The sequence below is a fragment of the Arabidopsis lyrata genome (genome assembly GCF_000004255.2).
Source record: "Arabidopsis lyrata subsp. lyrata unplaced genomic scaffold ARALYscaffold_3, whole genome shotgun sequence".
Lineage (NCBI taxonomy): Eukaryota > Viridiplantae > Streptophyta > Magnoliopsida > Brassicales > Brassicaceae > Arabidopsis > Arabidopsis lyrata.
Window position 1 is genome coordinate 19,760,517 of NW_003302553.1, and position 20,660 is coordinate 19,781,176.

General features: G+C 34.1%; 2 protein-coding genes and 1 long non-coding RNA gene across 4 annotated transcripts; 2 read left to right on the forward strand and 1 right to left on the reverse strand.

Annotated features, from left to right (window-relative positions):
* The first annotated feature begins 4,273 nt into the window (after positions 1–4,273).
* LOC110229673 lies at positions 4,274–5,877 on the forward strand. Of its 2 annotated transcripts, XR_002333061.1 has the most exons (3): positions 4,274–5,084; positions 5,416–5,510; positions 5,596–5,877. It is a non-coding gene; the product is annotated as an uncharacterized LOC110229673 (long non-coding RNA). The 2 variants fall into 2 exon arrangements; XR_002333062.1 differs by lacking the exon at positions 5,416–5,510 and having other exon boundaries at positions 5,596–5,621.
* Positions 5,878–6,269: 392 nt separating this feature from the next.
* Positions 6,270–8,054, forward strand: LOC9322019. The gene is made up of 5 exons (XM_021030334.1): positions 6,270–6,305; positions 6,691–6,863; positions 7,053–7,108; positions 7,208–7,489; positions 7,591–8,054. The coding sequence occupies exons 2-5, from the start codon at positions 6,726–6,728 to the stop codon at positions 7,883–7,885; spliced, it is 771 nt and encodes a 256-aa protein (XP_020885993.1). The 5' UTR covers positions 6,270–6,305; positions 6,691–6,725; the 3' UTR covers positions 7,886–8,054.
* Positions 8,055–18,678: 10,624 nt separating this feature from the next.
* LOC110230138 lies at positions 18,679–20,436 on the reverse strand. The gene is made up of 3 exons (XM_021032138.1): positions 20,305–20,436; positions 19,266–19,911; positions 18,679–18,975 (listed from the first exon to the last, which is right to left on the reverse strand). The coding sequence occupies exons 1-3, from the start codon at positions 20,434–20,436 to the stop codon at positions 18,941–18,943; spliced, it is 813 nt and encodes a 270-aa protein (XP_020887797.1). The 3' UTR covers positions 18,679–18,940.
* Between the last annotated feature and the right edge of the window lie 224 nt (positions 20,437–20,660).

The following is a 20,660-nucleotide window of genomic DNA, read 5'->3' on the forward strand; positions in this document are numbered from 1 at the left end:
GATTTCTCAAAAATACATTGGTTTCTCTTTGCCCAAATATAACCAAAAAATATCTAAAAATACTAAAATTATCCAAAAGAAAACTACATCATTAGTTACTTTTTAACCAAATATATCCGAATTACTCAAAAATACCTAGTATATTCGGATTTATGATTGTAATTTTAGGTATTTCGGATATTATAAGTATAAATATAACTAATATTTTTAGGTGTATATTTGTATTTGGGTACCCACGGGTATTGGATTCGGTTCGGGTTCGGTTCGGGTTTTTTTCGGGTAGGAGGTCTAGGATCCATTCGGGTATTTTTAAAAATCGGTTCGGGTTCGGTTCGGATATTTTTTCGGGTTTTTCGGTTCGGGTATTCGGTTCCGGTTATTTTGCCCCGACCTATGATGAGACACTAACTAAAGTTGATCCAAAGAAAGAAGGAAATGAGCTGACATGGCTTCTTCTTAGCTGTTTTATATTTTTATTTTTGCTGAGGTGGACATATTCAGGGGTTTCAAACAACTCTTCTTAGTTAGTAGTAATGATAGATTTTGTAATTTTCAATGCATTTAAATAGAAAAAAGATATAATAATAATATATAGATATATACTATAAATTTCTTAAACTAATTTTGGTGTTTTTTTCCAACTCATTATAAATTTGATATGATTTATAATATTTTTTTTATGTGTTTAACTCTTGCCTTTTAGAACACATACCATAAAATAAAAATAAAATAAAAGTTGAAAAATAAGAAATTTCCCAAAATTACTAATTTGTTGTAACATTGATTAATTAGTGTCAATTACATATTTTATCTATAGTTGGCATGCAAGTGTCTTTAGAGATATGGTTGGTGCAAAAATATTTTAATTATCTCTTTAATGATATTTGACAATATTAGTCATTAGATGTAATTAGCAAAAGATACTTTACCTATTTTAGCTCCATATACTAACAATATTTTAATTTATATATTACTTAATAAGATATTTGTTACATATTCAATAAATACAATTATGACACTAGTCATTAGATATAATTAGAGAGATACTTTACTACAATTAGTCAAAAATAATTTAAAACTAGATATATTATACATTAATTTTATATAATTGGCCCAAAATAGTTGTTAGCTAAAATTGGCGCGAGATAATTAGTGATATTTTTAACGACTTTTTAAATAAAATTTACCAGACAAAGTCGTTAGATACATAATTGGCGCGAACTATTAAATATCGTTTATTAATTAATAATAGTTACATCTTTCAAAAGGTGGCAAAAAGTCTAAAGAAAAGTAAAATTTTGAGTACCACCCATCTTATATAAATTGTCCATTGTAGAGTTTCATAGATTCAATAAACATTAGAGATATTAGCTTCTTCTTTTTGTTCTAAGAGTTCTTAAATTGTAATTGCTGATTATTTCGACAATAAAAGCTGAGATTGGGTTTGACTTTTTTTTTTTTTTTTTTCATTTCGATTTCAAGAAATAAATAAAAAGGTTTTCAAATTTGGTTTTGGGATTTGTATTAGATAATACTAGGATCTCATAATACTATAGCTATGAGTTCAGACAATGTTAATGAAGGAACAAAATTCGCTTTTGACCTCAACCTTGAACCTGTTGATGAAACTTTGGACATCAACGTTGATCATGTTGATGAAGAGAATCGTGATGCTCTGAATCCTGTTGATGAAGAGAATCATAACTCTATGAATCATGTTGATGAAGAGAATCATGATTCTCTAAACCCTATTGATGAAGAGATTCGTGATTCTCCGAATGACTCATATACTCCCGGTGACTTGGATTCGTGTTCGATTTGTCGTGGGACTTTGGTCAATGAAAGTGATATTCAACGAACACTACAGGAAATGTGGGTATTAATAGCGTAAGAGCATAGCGTTTTGAATGTTTATGCTATAATAGAGTTTTGAAAAAATTTAGATAGCGTTTGGAGAAAGGCAAACGCTATGGTAGGTTGAGCGCGAAAAATATTTCAGAGTGGCGCTTAGTATTTGGTCTATGATAGCATAGATGTAAATTAAAACGTTATTATAGGTATAACCGGGAAACTAAAATTTTATTGGCTCCAAAAATTTTACTAAGTAACAAAATAATAAAAAAAAACAAAGAAACAATAAGTTAAAAAAAAAAAAAAATTAGGGCTATCGATCCTTCTCACATCTTTCTTCTTTCTTTCCTCTTCTCACATCTTTCTTCTCTGTCTCGAGACTGATCCGTTCTTTCTCCCTGAAAGACCAAATATGAACACCAAATGAAACCCAATTAGTTTCTCTTCCACTATCGATCCCTAATTTTGTCTAATCCCTCTCAGATCTAAATCCCTCTCAGTCGAAATCTCTCTAGATCTCGATCGTATGTTTCTTAATCGTCACAGACATCAATCGAAATCAAATTGGTTAGTATATGTATGGGTGTTCGATATTCTCAATGATTTAGTTTTTATTCATGTTAGGGTTTCATCTGTTTTTGTTGTTTTTGAAGTAATTGGGTTTTGGATTGTTGTTTGTGTGATTTGAATCGTGTTTCTTTCTTCTTATGTGAGTTTGGGTGTTCGACTTTCAATTTGTGTTTTCGATTGATTTATGTCTGAGTTTAGATTCATTACAAGATAGTCTATTTACTAGATTCTTTACTAGATAATGCATGTATCGATTGATTTTTGTCCTGAGTTTGGATAGTGTAGAAAAGTTTCTTGCTCTCATATAAAGATGCTAATTTGGTTTCCTAGCTCTTGTCTCTAGTTCTTACCGGTCGCTGCCACTGCTCTCATGATTATTGATGTCTCATGTATCTTTTTCTGATGTGTAGTTGGATTTGCGGATCTGTATGGATTTGAAGTACAAGAGGAATCCATATGCTTCAGACATTGAGTAACTTTAAGGACGGTGAAGTCGTGCTTCTCCAGGATATCTGCAGAAAGGCAAGTGATTGAAGAATAATACGAACAAAGCCTTGAGAGAATGTCATGATTATTTATTCTTTGTTTGGTTGTTCTGTTTCAGGTTGCGATTCATCTTATGGTTAACCAACTTCTTGGATCTTTTTATTTGTTGTTCAGGCACGAAAGGAAATCATAAGCAAGATAAACAAGACGATAGAGAAGCGGTTGCAGAACAAAGCAGCATCAGATACTGCTGGCGCTGGGAATGGTGTACTTGGAAGATTGCTTGAAGAAGAAAGCTTACCTCAGATGAAACCACCGCGAAAACATCGTGCAAATGAGCAGGAAGAACATGATAGGCTCGCAGGTGGAATGCTAACATGGCAAGATTACAAGACAATGGACGAGCTGTGTTGTGTTTGGTAATATGGAGAAGTCATGGGTTTGCCACTCAATCACTCTAAGCCATATGTTGGCAGGTAATCTTTGAACAAAGATGGCAGGTAATCTTTAAAACAAGTTTTGGATCTTTGATTGCTTTAAGAACTTAATGATGTTCAATAGTGAAGATGTTGTGATTCTTGCAGCTTACCTGGAGACTATGGATTCGACCCACTTGGTCTTTCAGACCCAGAAGGTACTGGAGGATTCATTGAGCCGAGATGGCTAGCATACGGAGAGATCATCAACGTACTGGCGGATCCCGTCAACAACAACGTCTTGACCAGCCTCAAGTTCCACTGAGATGATCATCCATCTCATGTGTTTTATGTCTCTTTGTATCCTAAAATCTTTCTATATCTTGCTACCATTGGCTTCTTCGTATTGTAACACCCTGTGTAAACATATTCGTGTTTTGTAAGAAATGACAATGTCAATGGCCAAAAGAAAAAACTTTTAGGATTAATATTATCTCTTGGCAAAAATATAATTAATTATTTGGAAAAAAAATTAATTGGAAAAAATTGAATTAATTATTTTAAGGTATGTACTTTAGGTTTCAATTTTAAAGATTTTTAAAATGATTTTTGAATTTTGTAAAAGAAAAGTTAAAAAAAAAAAGGAAATATAAACAAATATAACCAAATATCTATAAAAGACATAAATATTTAATTATAATATTAATAATTACAAAAATAATAACAAAGTTATAATTTTAAAGAGTTTAGGGTATAGAGTTTAGGGTTTAGGGTATGAAATGTATGGTTTAGGTTTTTGGATTATATTTGTTTGAAATAGTAATAATATTAATTATAACAAATAATAACATAAATAAAATTCATTTTTAAAAATAGTTTAGGGTTTAGGGTTTAGGGTTTAGGGTTTAGGGTTTAGGGTTCAATGTTTTAAATAGTAGTTAATATTAATGATATAAAGTATACTATTATAACATAAATGAATTCTATCATTTTATTAATTATAACATCATTAATGTGTTTCAACAATATGATTTACACAATAAGAAGATTAGTGTACATGTATTCTAAGGCAATCATATCTGTTACCTTCAAATTTCTGAAAACGTTGCAAAATATTTTTTTTAAATTGCGAAAAAATTATCTAATCATGTAAATAACTCATAAACATATTAATTCATCAATATATAATTTTTTAAAATTATATAAATAGTAAAAACACATTTTTATGCCTATAGACAAAATAAGCCAATCATAATGTTTCACTCGGATTGCTGATGTGGCGAGATCTCAGCCATTCATCGGATCTAATACTTGATCAATTTACTCAATCCAATCATAATGTTTCACTCGGATACACGACGTGGCAACATCTCAGCCTTTCAAAGGCTTTGGCGGCTGCATGTTTAAGGTAATCTCATCCGTTCATCGCTCAACAAAGGCTTTGGCGAGATTTTTTTTTTTTTTTTTTTTTTTTGGGCTAAAGGCGAGATTCTCTTCAACCTTTCATCCTTTCCTGACATCGACTGAGACAAAATTCACAAGAAAATTAATTCAGATTAGGTCTTCTCTTTGGGCTAAAGGCGAGATTCTTCACTGCAAGAATCGCATCCTCTACCGAGCTGATGAAACCATTAGCTTCTTCTTCTCTCTGTTTCTGCAAATCAGACTCTTCCTCCAAGCTTCGCCTTTTGTTGTGTTTCTATCCAATTTTGACAGATTTTGATTGGGAAGAATCATTCCGAGCCATGTCTCCGGCTAAAGGTACGATTTTGAATCATTACTTGAGCAAGATGATTTTGAATCCTTTAACTAGACTTCAGTTTGATGGAAACAGTATTTACTGGCTTCGATTAAAGTTTTCTAATCAATGGTTGTGGTGGTGGTGTGTGTTTGAGATCACCATGGATCTGCAAGAACGCATCTTGTAGAGCTAATGTGAATAAAGATGATTCCTTTTGCAAGAGATGTTCTTGTTGTGTTTGTCATAATTTCGATGAAAACTAAGACCCTAGTCTTTGGTTAGTTTGTGAGCCTGAGAAATCAGATGATGTTGAGTTATGTGGCTTATCTTGTCACTTGAATGTGCTTTTAGAGAAAACAAAGTTGGTGTTACGAGTCTTGGTAATTTCATGAAGCTTGATGGATGTTTTTGTTGTTACTCTTGTGCAAAGTTTCTCAAATTCTTGGGTATAGTTTCTTCTTTTATGCCAAAGTTCTGATCTATCTGTAATTAGCTTTGTATAACTCAATGTGTGTGTGTGTATTGATGAAGGTGTTGGAAAAAGCAGCTTGTGGCAGCAAAAGAAGCAAGGCGGCGAGATGTATTTGTGTTATAGGATTGATTTGAGTTATAGACTACTCAATGGGACTGTTAGGTTTCCGTGAATTACCACGGAAAATGATGTGAGACAGAGGAGGAAGATGAAGATAGGAGACAGGGGCAGATGAAGAGGCATTCTATGTAGAGGAGATGTATTGGTCTTGTATTTTTAATTGATGTAGTATTTTTATAAAAGTTTTTGTATATTATTTCATGTAATAATGATAATAAAATATTGTATTTTTTATTTTTGATATGTAATTTTAATCCAAAAATCACAATAAAGATGATTTAAATACAATTAAAATAATTAACAAAAATATAAATATTATAAAAAATATAAATTATTGAAATAATTAATCAAATAAATATTGTAGAAAAATCAAATCATGAAAATAGGTACAACCCAATCATAACAATTATTACACGTTATTATAAATATTAATAATAGCAGTGTCATAACCGCTATCGTAGTTCAATTAACTATAGCACAACGAAAAACCGCTATCAAAAGTGTCCGACTTTCTATAACGGGCGATGTCAGAGCGCTTAAGGAAACGCTATGGTAGATGAATAATTGCGTTTTTCGGCCGCTATTAATACCCACATTTCCTGTAGTGGAACACTTGTTACACTTAAATGTGCTCACAAGTTTCATCTCGGTAATTTATCTAAATTTTTTTCCAAATTAAATTATTATTTTTATTTTATTTTATTGAATATAATTTTTATTTGTAAAGGAATAAATTCATTGATTTTCTCTTGTTAATATGAGTGATATAAAATATCTCCCTTTTCAATTCGTTTATAGAAGAACTATTGATCTATGATTTGAAAGAGTTATATGTTTGAGATTGTGATCTATGATTTGTGATATTTTGGATCAGTTTTATTCATTCATAAGTATATTAAATTTTTTTAATCTACTTGCATTTGATACATCCATTACATCACTCTGTTTTTTTTTTTTTTTATTAATGGTTTATGGGCTATGGTTATTCATAGACATCTAACAATGGTGTGTTGACATGTTTTCTTTGTGTACAGACTGTATCGGCTCAGCATATAATGCAAAGGGCTTCATGGAATGTCCAAACTGTAGGAATATAGAACCAGGTGAATGGCAGTTTGCAGACGGCACCCATTTCAATGCCGATAATATGATTGCTAATGACGATGAACAAGAAGAAGACAATGATCCTGGATGCTTCTCTCAATTGGTAATATTTGTTTGGTTTTTGAATTGATCTTATTTCATTAATGAATTTTACAAAAACGATGCTTATCTTACAATTGACCGCATCTAATATACATATAGTTTTTGATGCTTAAAAGACATCTTCACGTATGCTTAGTCTACTAAATCTTGTATAGAGTAATGCTTAAATAATGTTTTGTGTATCTTGTAGATTGTAAAATCGGAGGTGTGCCCTTTTGGATGCTTAGGTCAACGATATCCCTTTGAGTAAGATTTACACTAAATATGGTTACATTAATACTTTAATGTTGTAAAATTTTGGCAAAATTTGAACTTTAACATCCTCGCTCTCTCAAAACATTGTAGTCGTCTACAATGTCTTTATGTAGAGTGTTCTTTCTACATTACTGAGTACTTTACTCGTGATGTCTCTGAGAGTTCATATTCAAGTAGCCAAGAGGACACAAACACTGAAGAAGTCCCTAATCCTATTGGTTCACCTGTGATACCACCATTCACTTATCGCAGCCCATATCCGTTGTTTCCGCATATTCACGTACCATCTAACAGAAATATTTTCTGGAGTTTCTTACGCCCAGGGGTGATGAGAGCTAGACACTACCTTTCCCATCCATTTTTCAACCATAGGTAAAAAAATATTTCATGTCTTCCACTATTTTTCAATAAAATTCCTTATCTTTATCTTTTTTTTTAATAGATGAAATCTTCAAACAAATTTTATCTTGTAGTCTCTTAGGAAGATCCGGCATCTCAATGGTTAATGCACCAATGGCTTTGTCATATGCAAGCAGCAGCACAACGCAACTTAACCCATCTAACGTATGGGAGAGTACTCAGCCTTTCTTGTCGTTGAGGCATCATTGCATGGTCGAACATGAATTATACCGCATGATTTATGGTGACCGAAACGAAATGGGAGAAGTAAGCGGCAACCATGGAGGCAGCAGAAGAAATAGAAACAATGGTGACGGAGGAAGCGGCAACTTTGGTGGAAATGGCAACGGCAATGTGATAAGTGGCTGAAGCTAAAGTGGTTGTGGTAGCTTATGTGGCTATAAGCCATAATAAGTATCTTTATCATTTTCTTTCTATTCTCATGAAACTTTAGTTTAATTAAATAAGTGAACTTTGTTTTTTTTTTTTAAATCTCAGAAACCTTGAACTATTTATCAATTTATATTGGTTATTTTCTCATTGTAGCTTGAGATAATTCTTCTTTTATGCTCTAGAAATTTGAAAAGTGAATCTTTGTTTTATGAACATTGGTTTATTATATCGTTTGATTTGATCTACGTAGAGAAATTGTAATTTCTCTTTATCAAAGTCGGGTCTAGCACTAATTAACCTGCGTCCTCAAAAAGGCAGTCAAGAATAAGATTGGTTATTTGTAATACATTGCCACATAAAAGTTTTTAGGTCTTCTCTAGTGATAGTTTGTTGTACACTCTACTTGAAGTGACTGCTCTGTTTTTTTTTTCTTAGTTTTGTTGCAATTATATTTATATTCATTCATCCACTCGCTTGTAAATAATTTCTTTTGTGAAGCAATGATTCGAAATTTTAACCAAAAAACATTAATTGATGTATATGTTTATTAATTAATTATTATAACTGAGGTGAAATATTGTTCAATTGGACATGTACACTACAGACCATTTTAGCAGTTCTATTAATATGCTTGTAACAGAAAAAACCATAGAGGCTAGGGGTTTGTATAGTATTGTCAATGCACCACCATAAGAATTGAAACCTGCATATTATATGTTATATATTGACAAAACATTAGGCACATAAAATTTATAAAAAAAAATTAACTAGTTAGTAGTAGTTTGATTTTTGTAACGCCTCGAAAATTCCAAAGAAATTGTCAATACATTACTAAATAAAATAAAATAAATGTCTTAAAATTCAGCATTTGAAAACTTTGATGTCTCTCCCTACACCCGGATCCCAAGAATCACGAACAAGTTTGATTCTCCAACTTCAATCTGCGGAGATCAGACGACGTTAGCGATTGACTATCACCGAGTGAGCATAAATAAATAATCCTATGTACCAGCAGGGTTTGATTCCACAACAAACAATGTTCACGCATTGGTATTCCTAATTCTATTTCGGTTTAGAGATGACTCACATGTCTTCAAAACAATTCGCTTATCATTAACTTATTCACCAAAACAATATTTACAAACATTAGAAGAATCGGAATGCTTTGGCAGCCGTGCATGCGGTCTCAGCTAAGCAACGCGTAGATGCGGAGAGAGAGATAAAATGGTTACGGAAGTGGCATCACTTCCAACCAAACAACAGACTCGGTACCATGGTTCCCAGTTTTTTTATATATCTATATAGTGAAACACAACAATTCTGTTTACGAGCAATCATATTACTAACAAACCACAAAAATTCATCAGACTGATTAACATTAAATTTCACCTAGTCTAATCACGAGTCAATTCCAATTTCTTGAACCGATCTAGTTAATGTAATTTATCTCATATGTTAATTCTTTAATGTCCAGCAAATTATAATAAAAACGAGAGACATAATGACACAATACTCACGTTTTATAACCAAGTCAAACCACTCACTACAATAGAAATGAACGAGTCCAAATTAATACAAAGATAATGAAAAGCACACTAATCTATCAAACAAAAGAAGAACAGAAGAACTCATATCTAACAAACATAGAGAAAACAATTTAAACTATCAACAAAAGACAAGAAAACTCTACATCTAGTAACATATAACAAATTTAATAATCTAATAGAGGTAAAGACAAAGAAAAACTCACAGATAATCAATCCTAGGTTTCGGTGTAGTCAACGGAGGGACTCCCACACAATTCTCTTTTATGCCAATATATACTTCACTAAGATTTTCTTAAACCAGCAAAAGACAAAACCCTAATGCACACTTATTCAATTCACGTAAATGGGCTACTATAATAGCTAAATGGCTTAATTTAATCAAGAGTAACAAAAACCGTTATAAGACAATTAATGGATAATAATAAGCATACAACGACTTTACCATTGGCTACTAGAACTATCCTATTAATTTCCTATACCTTAACTTTGACATATTTCAATTACGAAAATCTTGACACACAATACAAGAAGAAAAAAAGAATATGTAACAACGCAATCAAATATAATTAACATGTATAACAGTATAAGCAAGATCATAAATTATTAAGTCTCTAATTATTATCGCTATTATTTTTCAAAAAAAAAAAAAATATCAGGGCTTTACAATTTTATTGAAGCGAAATATACAGTTTGTGCAAAAAATTCAAAAATATGTTACCTATTGATATATGTTACATATTCCATTTACATTTGGCGCGCACCTGTCTTTAGGTATGATTAGTGCAAAATATTTATAATATATGTTGCTTAATGGTATTTATTACATATTTATTAAATACAATTAACGACAATGTCTTTGGAAATAATTAGCTTGAAATAATTAATATATATTTTTAGCAGAAACTTTATATATTTTAATTTTTTGTTGCTTAATGATAATTCTTACATATTCATTAATTAAAATTATCTCATTAGTCATTAGATATAATTAGTATGAGATACTTATATACAAGTGGGGAAATTTTTTAAGATAATCTGCTTTAAATTTCTTAGATATAATTAGCACATAATAGTTGTTTACCTAAAATTGGCGCCGAATATTTAAATTATTAGACTTAGTGATATCTTTAATATCTTTGTAGATAAAATTAATGGGAAAAAATCGTTAAATACATAATTGGCGCATAAATATGTTATTAATTGATAATAGTTACATCTTTGAAGAGTGTCAAAAAGTATAAAAAGCAAAAATAAAGTTTTGAGTAGCATCCTTCTATATAAACATGACATGTCCATTTTGGAGTTTCATACACAAGCTGAGATTAGGTTAGAGTTTTTTTTTTTGTTTGTCATTTTGGTTTCAAGAAAAGAAAACAAAGAAATACAGTATATGAATTTGGATTTGAGAATTTTGTTAGATAATACTATGACTTTGAAATCAAAGAGTAAAAATGTTAGCGAGAGCAAACAATTCGCTTTTGACCTCAACGTCGAAGCGGTTGATGATGACAATTGTGATTCTCCGCTCGAACGATCTAATTTTTGTTCAGTTTGTCTCGAGCCGTTACACATAAATGTGAAGCAGAAACGCAAGAGAAAAAATAATATTTATAAGATCAATGGCGGACCCAGAAAAAATATTTACCCAGGTCATATATAAATATGAAACTATATTATTTAGTATATCGCATAATAATATTATTCAAGTACAATGAATCTGGAAAAAATATTAATTGTGGTTTTCACTACTTTTCGACCAACAAAATAAAAGAAATAAATCATCAAAAGGTGTCAAACTGGGGAATCGAACATGGTTACTGGGGTGTCAATAGGCATGCAATTACCAAATCTGCTGGTTGTTTTTTAAGTACTCTTATACATAAACACAAATATAATTATTTTACCCAGGTCACTTGACCCTCCTTTCCCCTGAATGGGTCCGCCCGTGTATAAGATGATTAACCAATTAACCCTAGCCCACGTCTTTCCCGTTCAACAAAAAAATTAGAAAAAAAATGAAAAAATCTAAACCAAACTAAACCGGATGAATTAAACGATTTGGGCGATTATCACCGAATTGGACCGCCTGGACGGAGGTCCGGTTAGTTTCTCTGATCTACAATAAACCGTGGCGCTTGGTCATTGGTGGAGGCCTAGGCGATGTCTAGGCCGATTTTTTGAACCTTGAATGTGACCATAAGTTTCATTTCAGTAATTTTTTATTTTTACACCAATTTATTTTACTTTATATTCTCTGGAATTTTCATTTGAAAATGGAAACAAATTCATTGACTTGCTCTTGTTGATGTGTAAATATTCTGTCCGTTTCAAAATATAAGACGCTTTGAGGTATTATTTTTGTTTCAAAATGTAAGACGTTTTCAAGTTTCTATTCAAATTATATATTAATTTAATATTTTCTGATTATTTATATTATGCAGTCTCATTCATGATTAGTTGAACTTTTTAAAAGTGGATATTTCTTAATCTGCGTGCTTTTAACTAAAACGTCTTATATTTTGAAACGAAGGAAATATAAAATACCTCCCTTTTTACTACGTTTGCAAAACTAAGGCCACTTCCATCCATAAGAACCTTTATGAGTTTCTTAAACAAAAAAATATAACTAATTTAATACAATTTAGTCATATAATTAAATTTTAATTTCAAAACGAAAATTTAACCAATATATAGAAGAAATGTGTCTCATTAGGTTTTTATGAGGGTTCTTAAGTTTCTCATTTAAGAACCCCTCTTTGCTCTCTCTCTTCCTTTTCTATTTTTTTTTTTATTTTTTGATGGTTAGAAACTCATCTAAGAGCCTCCCATTGGAGGTGCTCTAAAGATCTTTAATTTCTCAAGTCTTGAATATTCTTTTAGCCTTCTGTTGTAAAGATTAATACGGACTTTGAAAGAATTATTTATCACATGTGATATTTTAGGTCATTTTAATTTAATCCACATTGTACAATTTTTTTAAAAGAGTTTCTTTCGATTGTTGACTTGTTGTAATTATTACCTCAAACATTATATTCTATGCACTACAATATTGGATGTTCAGAGTTCAGACAATGATATTCGTGTTTTAGTCGACCAAAATTGTCCATACATATTTAATTAGGATTATTTACCTAATCAGTTTAAGATAGCTTGCATCCAAATTTTTTTTTTTTGAATTTAATGTTAAATTATATTCAAAGAAAAAATAAACGTTTATACATTTGAATGCAAACTTTTTAAAACTTCTAAAGAAAAGATTCTAACTTTCTTATTGCCTCCTTGCGAACCACGTTTGGATACCGCCATCGAGGTGTCCTCCTCTTGTGATCGTGGACAGCCGATTTCGCATATTTTTGTCTATCAGTTTTACCAGCCTTTCCGTCGAAGAAGGTGGTTCGCCATGTCGTCTGTTATTCCTCTCTCCCCAAATAGAATGTATCGTATTTTGGAAAATATATCCAAGAAGAAATCTCTTTACTTTGTCCAAATCTTTTCTGCCTAGCCTCATCATTACATCATTCCAGTTCGTCGAGAAGTGTTCATTGAGTATTCCTCTCACTAGCTCTTCCCAAATCTTCTGCGAGTAGGTGCAATGGAAAAATAAATGTTCTCTGGTCTCCAAAGGGTAGTTGCAGAAAACACAACTGGTGTTAGCATTCTGATTCCATTTTTGCATTCTCTCACCTGTTGCAAGTCTGTTTTTCAACAGCAGCCAAATTAGAAAAGCATATTTCGGTGTGGCTTTCGGGAACCATATTTCTTTGTAACCAAGGGCGGACCCACTTGAAGGGTAGGGTAGGCAGCTGACCTGCCCAATTTTTCAATTTTTTTTAAGTATATATATAATTCTGTTATTCTGTATAAGATTTAATGACTTAATAACTTAAGTATATATAAGCTGACATGCCTACTTTGACTTAATGACTCAATACGTGAAAAGCCCATAGCCCAAAACTTTAATGTGAATGTCGAGGAAAGATTTGATAACCCACAAATTTGAGGTTTATATATATTTAATTTATTTTAAATTAGAATTAAAAACAAAGTGGCTCATATTTTAGAATTAATTACAGATTTTGCCATTTTTTATAATGGCATTTGTGGATTTTGCCCTTTTTTGAATAGTTTGTGGATTTTGCCCTTTTTCAAGCTCCAAAAATATGATTTAACATGCGTTTCACTCGTTATGTTTGGGTTTAGTCTGTTCCATTTGTTCTTAGGGTTTAGTATTTGGTATAAAGTACGTATTTTTACAAAAAAAAATCATAAATACGTACATTTTTAAGTGTTAAAAAATGGCAAAATCCGTAAACTATTCAAAAAATGGCATTTTCGTAAGTTTTTCCAAAAAAAATGGCATTTTAAACAATAATCCCCATATTTTAACCTAATTGTTATTCTTTGGCCATCAAAGGTGTTCAGTTTTCTTCTTCAATTATCAGTTTTCTTCTTCAAGTTACGTGTGTGCTCTGTGCCGGTGTATTTTTCCAAAATCGAGTAAGTTCATAACTTAGAAAAAAATTAGCTTTTTCTGTATAATTGTAATCATTAATTTTTATTCAAGTTTCAATTATACTTAGAAATACAATGTAATCTGTGAGATCTAAGAGATGAACAATTTGTAATTGTGATCCAATTTTAATGATCATGATTAATAAATTAAAATTCTTCTTATAAACATGTAATGGTGTTATTTTTTATATTTAATAACAATTTTATTGAAAACTAATATGAATAGTTGTCGATTCTTCATTGTTTGATCATGTCTAGAGTTTGGTAAAAATAAAAGTATTAATATTGGAGAAAAATATAGTTTTAATTGTTTAATCATGTCATCAATGTTCGTTTGTTTATACTTATTTAAAAGTCATCTTTTTAGAAATATATTTATCAAACCACACTCAACAAAAAAAACACAAATATATAATGTTCTAAATTGGAATGAATCTTTTGGAAAAAATTTATTAGTCGTAGACAATTACCAGTGTCATATGTTTATTTAATGTTGACATTTTTTTAATCGTAATTTGTTTTTAGAAGAAGCGATGAAAAGGTATTATAACCCAAAAGAACCATCTCCACCTCGTAGTGAAGCAGATGATATTGTTTTATTTTGGGATCCTGCAGATCGAAAAAAAATAGCAGATTATCATCCAAATCAAAGAAATGAGGTAATTCGAAGATACTTGACTAGAGGTCCTTGTCAACCTCGTGGACATATTTTCAAACAAACATTGATAGGAAAGACAATGAGGTGGTTTAATCCAGCTTGGTTTGATCGGTACAAAAGCTGGTTAGAGTATAGTGTGAAAAAAAAAAAACTTTTTGTAGGATGTGTTTTTTTTTTGTTTTGCGTGAACTTTTAGTTGGATTTTTTTTAGTTATTAAAGATGATTTTTTTTTAAGCTATATTTTTGACCTGGATAAAATAAAATCTTGGATCCGCCACTGTTTGTAACCCTCCATTGTCGTCCTTGCAGTTCTTAGTTGTGACCATGTCTCCTTTGTTGAGAATTTCTTAACTTGCATCCAAACTTAATAGTACTTTTAACCTCATTTTATATCATAGATCATGCCCTATTGTGTGTTAGTATCACGAGCTTAATTATTTTTGATGTTTTATGCGCTACTGTTATTTCATAAAGACATCAAACAATTTTGTATGCACATGTTTTCTTTTTGTATAAATTGTATTGGCTCAGCTTTTAATGTAAAGGGCTAAATGCAAGGCAAAAATTATAGGAAAATAGAACCAGGTCAATGGCGGTATGCAACTGGTGGCGGTCGTCCAATCCTAGATTTCAATGAAGATGATTGGATTTTTGTAGAAGAAGAAGAAACTAATCAAGGATATTCTTCATTGATTTGGTAATATCTGAATCGTGTTTTGAAAAGAGGTTATTAGATGAGTGACTTTAACAAAAATGATGCTTGTCTTACAATTGATCATCTAAAATACTTGACATATAGCTTTTTTGTGCTCAAAAACATCTTCACGGATGCTTGGTGAACTAGCTCATATATAGATGTATAGTGTTTTGTGTATCTTGTAGAGTTTAGGAATGGAGTTGTTTTGTTCCCTTTTGAACTCTTACGATAGCTCTATTCTTTCGAGTAAGATTTACATTAACTATAGTTATATTTATACTCATGTTCTAGATGCAATAGTTCTCTGTTTGTCAAGGACCGTGCCAAAGGGAAAAGAGAATAAAGAGAAAAGTTGTTTTCTATTGACATTGAGAAAAGGTATATATACATCCTACACATGAAACCCTAAACATACTTAGGGAAATTAACATATTAGCCTAAGTATAATATATTTACATTATAGGTCCCTAATACTCCCCCTCAAGTTGGAGCATGAAGATTATACATGCCCAACTTGCGCCGTAAATAAGCAAATTGTTGAGAACCCAAAGCCTTAGTAAAGATATCCGCTGGTTGCTCCGTAGTGGTAAGATGCGCAGTAACCAGTGAACCATCCTGAATTTCATCCCGAATGAAGTGACAATCCCTCTCAATATGCTTCGTCCGCTCATGAAAAACTGGATTGGCAGCAATATGTAAGGCTGCCTTATTGTCACAAAACAAACGCATCGCTTGCGGATGAGACACTCCAAAGCATCCTAAAAGCTCACGATTCCATTTCAACTCTCGAGTAGTAAAACTCATTGCACGATATTCAGCCTCTGCAGAAGAAAATGATACCACATCTTGTTTCTTTGTCTTCCAAGCAATCGGAGAATCACCCAACATAACAATAAATCCTGTAACCGATCTCCGAGACATGGAACATGTAGAAAAATCTGAATCACAATAAGCTGTCAATTGTAAATCAGGATCAGAACTCAACACAATACCTTGACCCGGACAGCCTTTAAGATATCTGACAACCCGTATAACTGCAGCCCAATGCTTGGCACGTGGTTGTTGCATAAATTGAGCCAACATATGCACAACATAGGACAAATCTGGTCGGGTAAAAGTAAGATATACCAAACGCCCAACAAGCCTCCTATACCTCTCGACATCCTCATAGAACTCTCCTTCATCATCCGGCAACTTATGGTTTTGCTCAAGCGGAGTAGACACTGGTTGACATCCCAACAACCCACATTCACTTACAATATCCAAAGCATACTTCCTTTGCGACAAGTAAAAACCATCATGAGACCGAGATACTTCAATGCCCAAAAAATATTTCATAGCCCCCAAGTCCTTCATATGAAAACATTCACTAAGGTATCCCTTAAACTCCTGAACACCATTAAGATCATTTCCCCCAATCAACAAATCATCAACATAGACCAACACAAAGAGTTGCATAGATCCACGCTCCAAGGTAAAAAGAGAGTAATCGGCTACCTGCTGAGCAAACCCATACCCTTTTAGTGCTGCTGCAAGCTTAGCAAACCAACAACGTGGTGCTTGACGTAGACCATATAAAGATTTCTTAAGGCGACAAACTTTTGATTTATCTTGAGAAACAAAGCCAGGAGGTAATCTCATATAAACTTCTTCCTCAAGATCCCCATGTAGAAACGCATTATGAACATCCATCTGATGTACTTCCCATCCTTTGACAGCCGCAATCTTAAGAAACTCGCGAATAGTTGTCATTTTCACAACATGAGCAAATGTCTCATCAAAATCTAACCCTTCGACCTGTCGATTTCCCATGGCCACCAAACGAGCCTTGTAACGTTCAATTTCCCCATTCGACTTATACTTGATAGTAAAGATCCAATGACTGCCAATAGCTTTCTTTCCTGGCGGAAGATCGGTAATATCCCAAGTGTCATTTGCTTCTAAAGCATTCACCTCTCCAGACATCGCATTGCACCATTTCTCATCCTTAACGGCTTGCGAGTATGACTTAGGAACCGAGATAGCAGTAATGGCCGCAAGAAAAGCTCTATGTGAATCAGAAAATCGGTCACAGCTCACATAATGAGCAATGGGATATAGGACCGTACCTGGAGCAGAGGATGCTGATTGAGTGGGTGCCGGTGAGAGTGTGGGATGTTCAACTGAGCAACGTGTAGTATGTAGTACATAATCACTTAGATGAGCCGGAGGTTTTCTTTCCCGTTCGCTTTGTCTAACTTTAATCCCTTCACTAGTCAGATTATCATTCCCTAATTGACTCCCCCTTTCCTTCAAAGCAGTATCTGAAGTCTTTTTATTATCTTTGGACCCCGTAATATGAACATCGGACGAGCTGGATGCTGGATCGATCGATCCGTTAGTGGCTGATGTCTCAGTAATTTCCTCTGGATCGATCGATCTAGGCGTGGGATCGATCGATCGCTCCGTCTCGGGTCCAAGCTCGTCACATGTCAGTAGCTTGGGATCGATCGATCTACGTGCCGGATCGATCGATCCCGTTTGGTCCGTCAACTCATCAAACGTCAGTAACTCGGGATCGATCGATCCACGTGCCGGATCGATCGATCTAGTCATCTCTGGTCGAAACTGATCATCTTCAAACTGTGCGGGATCGATCGATCCCAGCTGTGGATCGATCGATCGCTGTTCCGACAACTGATATGGGAATTCATCTTCTTGAAACACCACATCCCGAGAAACAAAGAATTCCAACTTCTCCAAATCATACACACGCCATCCCTTCTGACCAAATGGATACCCCATAAAAACACACCGTCTACTTCGTTCCCCAAACTTATCTTTATCCCGCAAAACATTACGAGCAAAGCATAAGCTACCAAAGACTCGTAAGTGAGTGATATTAGGTACTTCCCCAAACAACAGCTGATAGGGTGTCTTTCCTTGCAAAACAGTGGATGGAGTTCGATTAATCAAATGACATGCAGTCATAACACACTCACCCCAAAACTGACGTGGTAAGGTAGCTTGAAACATCAACGATCTAGCAACATTCAATATATGTCTATGCTTTCTCTCCACTCTACCATTTTGTTGAGGAGTATAGACACACGACGTTTGATGCATGATTCCCTCTTCTAGGAAGTACGATCGCAAACCCATAAATTCCCCGCCATTATCACTACGTACTACTTTCACCTTCTTCTCAAACTGTTGTTCCACCATTTTGAAAAAATTCTTAAGAGTTACACCGACTTCACTCTTTTCCCGTAACAGGTGCACCCAAACCGCTCTCGAATAATCATCTACTATTGTCAGAAAATACGCAGCACCCGAAGTAGATACTATCCGATACGGACCCCAGAGATCACAATGAATCAAATCAAAAATTCCAGCAGCTTTATTAGAACTTTCATGAAAACAATCCCGGGTTTGTTTAGCCCGTAAACAAATATCACAAACTGTTGTGGAACTAACTTGCTTTCCAATATCTAAATAACTCGATAAATAGGGAACAACATGACTAGACGGATGACCAAGACGACGATGCCATAAATCCCATGATCTTGAACTGCTCACAGTCTTGTGTATCTTCGCACCAATCACCCCTCGAAGCACGTACACGTCCCCACACTCTTCACCAACCCCAATCAGCGTCTTCATAGCCCGGTCCTGTATAACACACAACTCATCATTGAATGTAATAGAACCCTTAACCACTTTCAACAACTTTGCAACCGAAATTAAGGAGCATGTTAAATCCTTAGAGTACAAAACTCCTTGTAGCCACAAATCACCCCCGAGACATATATCACCATGTTGGGTGGACACCACATGATCACCATCCGGTAGACCGATCATACATGGATTGGTATTCATCACATTAGACAAATAGTCTAAATTACCAGTCATGTGGTGTGAAGCTCTTGTATCAATAATAAAATCAACACATTCTTTCTTACCATTCAGCTTCTCATTAGGATTTGACTTTTGAGAAGCAAAGAGACCCTTGAGAGCATTCCATTGATCATCACTCATTTGTGGTAGAGATTGACGATCCAAATCAGCCGGTGTTCTTGTTGAATTAGCTTGTATTCCCCCAACAATATTTGCCTGAACACCCGTGACCGCGTTAGCCCTACCACCGGACCCGCGACCACGTCCAAACCGGCCACCACGTCCTCCACGTCCACGTCCACCTCTACCGCGATCATTGTAGTCACGACCTCGTTCTCCCCACCATTCAGGAAGGCCAATTATCTGAAAGCAATCAGCCTTTGCATGCCCATACTTACCACAATGAGTACATGTCACGTCCTTCTCGCGATAAAAATTGGAAGTTTGACCCCGTTGTGCAGCCTGGACCGCAAACCCCACAGCCTCCGGAGTGGCATCACGATTCCTAGTAATCGTGAGTTGTCTCTCTTCTCGAATGATCCTTTGATAGACTTGTGAGAGCTTGGGTAGTGGTTCCATACTTGTGATAGTAGAACGCACCGTACCAAACTTCGCAGAATCTAAACCATTCAAGAAGGTATTGGTTCTCTCTTCATTACGGTCTTCTTCCAACTGAGCAGCCAGTTCTCCACAACTACATGATCGAATAGGCTTGTAAATTGCCAATTCATCCCACATCTTCTTAAGTCTCCCATAGTACACCATTACCGTATCTCCGTTTTGCCTACAGTTTGCTATATCAGCCCGAAGCTCACTGATTCTTGGCCCGTTTCCCGCAGAGAAATGAAGCTTCAAATCTTCCCACAACGCTTGAGCTTCATCCACCATAGAAATCGATGTCCTGAGAGTCGTCTCAATCGTGTTCATAATCCAAGCGATTAACATAGAATTAACCACTTTCCATTGTTCAATCTCATCATCCTTGGTAGGTTTCTCCAAGGTCCCATCAATAAACCCTAATTTCCGTTTCGTTCGCAAGGCGTTCCGCACATGCTTAGCCCAATCTTCATAGTTTTCTCCCTTTAATTGAACAGTAGTAATCACATTACCCGGTCCATCAGAAGGATGGAGATAAAGTGGAGAGGCCCTAGCCTTCTCCGCCACCGTGAGTCCACTCCCGCCGCCGCCTTCCGCAGTCTTCACCGGAGCAACCTCTTTCCCGTCAACGTCAGCCATCTTCTCTTCTTTTCCCTTTGTTTGATTTTCTTCTTAAAACCCTAGCTCTGATACCATGCCAAAGAGAAAAGAGAATAAAGAGAAAAGTTGTTTTCTATTGACATTGAGAAAAGGTATATATACATCCTACACATGAAACCCTAAACATACTTAGGGAAATTAACATATTAGCCTAAATATAATATATTTACATTATAGGTCCCTAATAGACCGGAGGTTCAAAT

Excerpts from the sequence above, each read along its gene's own strand:
- LOC110230138 (XM_021032138.1), bottom strand. The coding sequence starts at position 20,436 with ATGGCTGACGTTGACGGGAAAGAGGTTGCTCCGGTGAAGACTGCGGAA. Across the intron at positions 19,912-20,304 it reads CTTCTGATGGACCGGGTAAT|CCTATTCGATCATGTAGTTG; the intron begins GTGATTACTACT and ends GCAATTTACAAG. Across the intron at positions 18,976-19,265 it reads TCCTAATGAGAAGCTGAATG|GACCGGGCTATGAAGACGCT; the intron begins GTAAGAAAGAAT and ends TGTGTTATACAG.
- LOC9322019 (XM_021030334.1), top strand. The coding sequence starts at position 6,726 with ATGGAATGTCCAAACTGTAGGAATATAGAACCAGGTGAATGGCAGTTT. Across the intron at positions 6,864-7,052 it reads CTGGATGCTTCTCTCAATTG|ATTGTAAAATCGGAGGTGTG; the intron begins GTAATATTTGTT and ends TGTATCTTGTAG. Across the intron at positions 7,490-7,590 it reads CATCCATTTTTCAACCATAG|TCTCTTAGGAAGATCCGGCA; the intron begins GTAAAAAAATAT and ends TTTATCTTGTAG.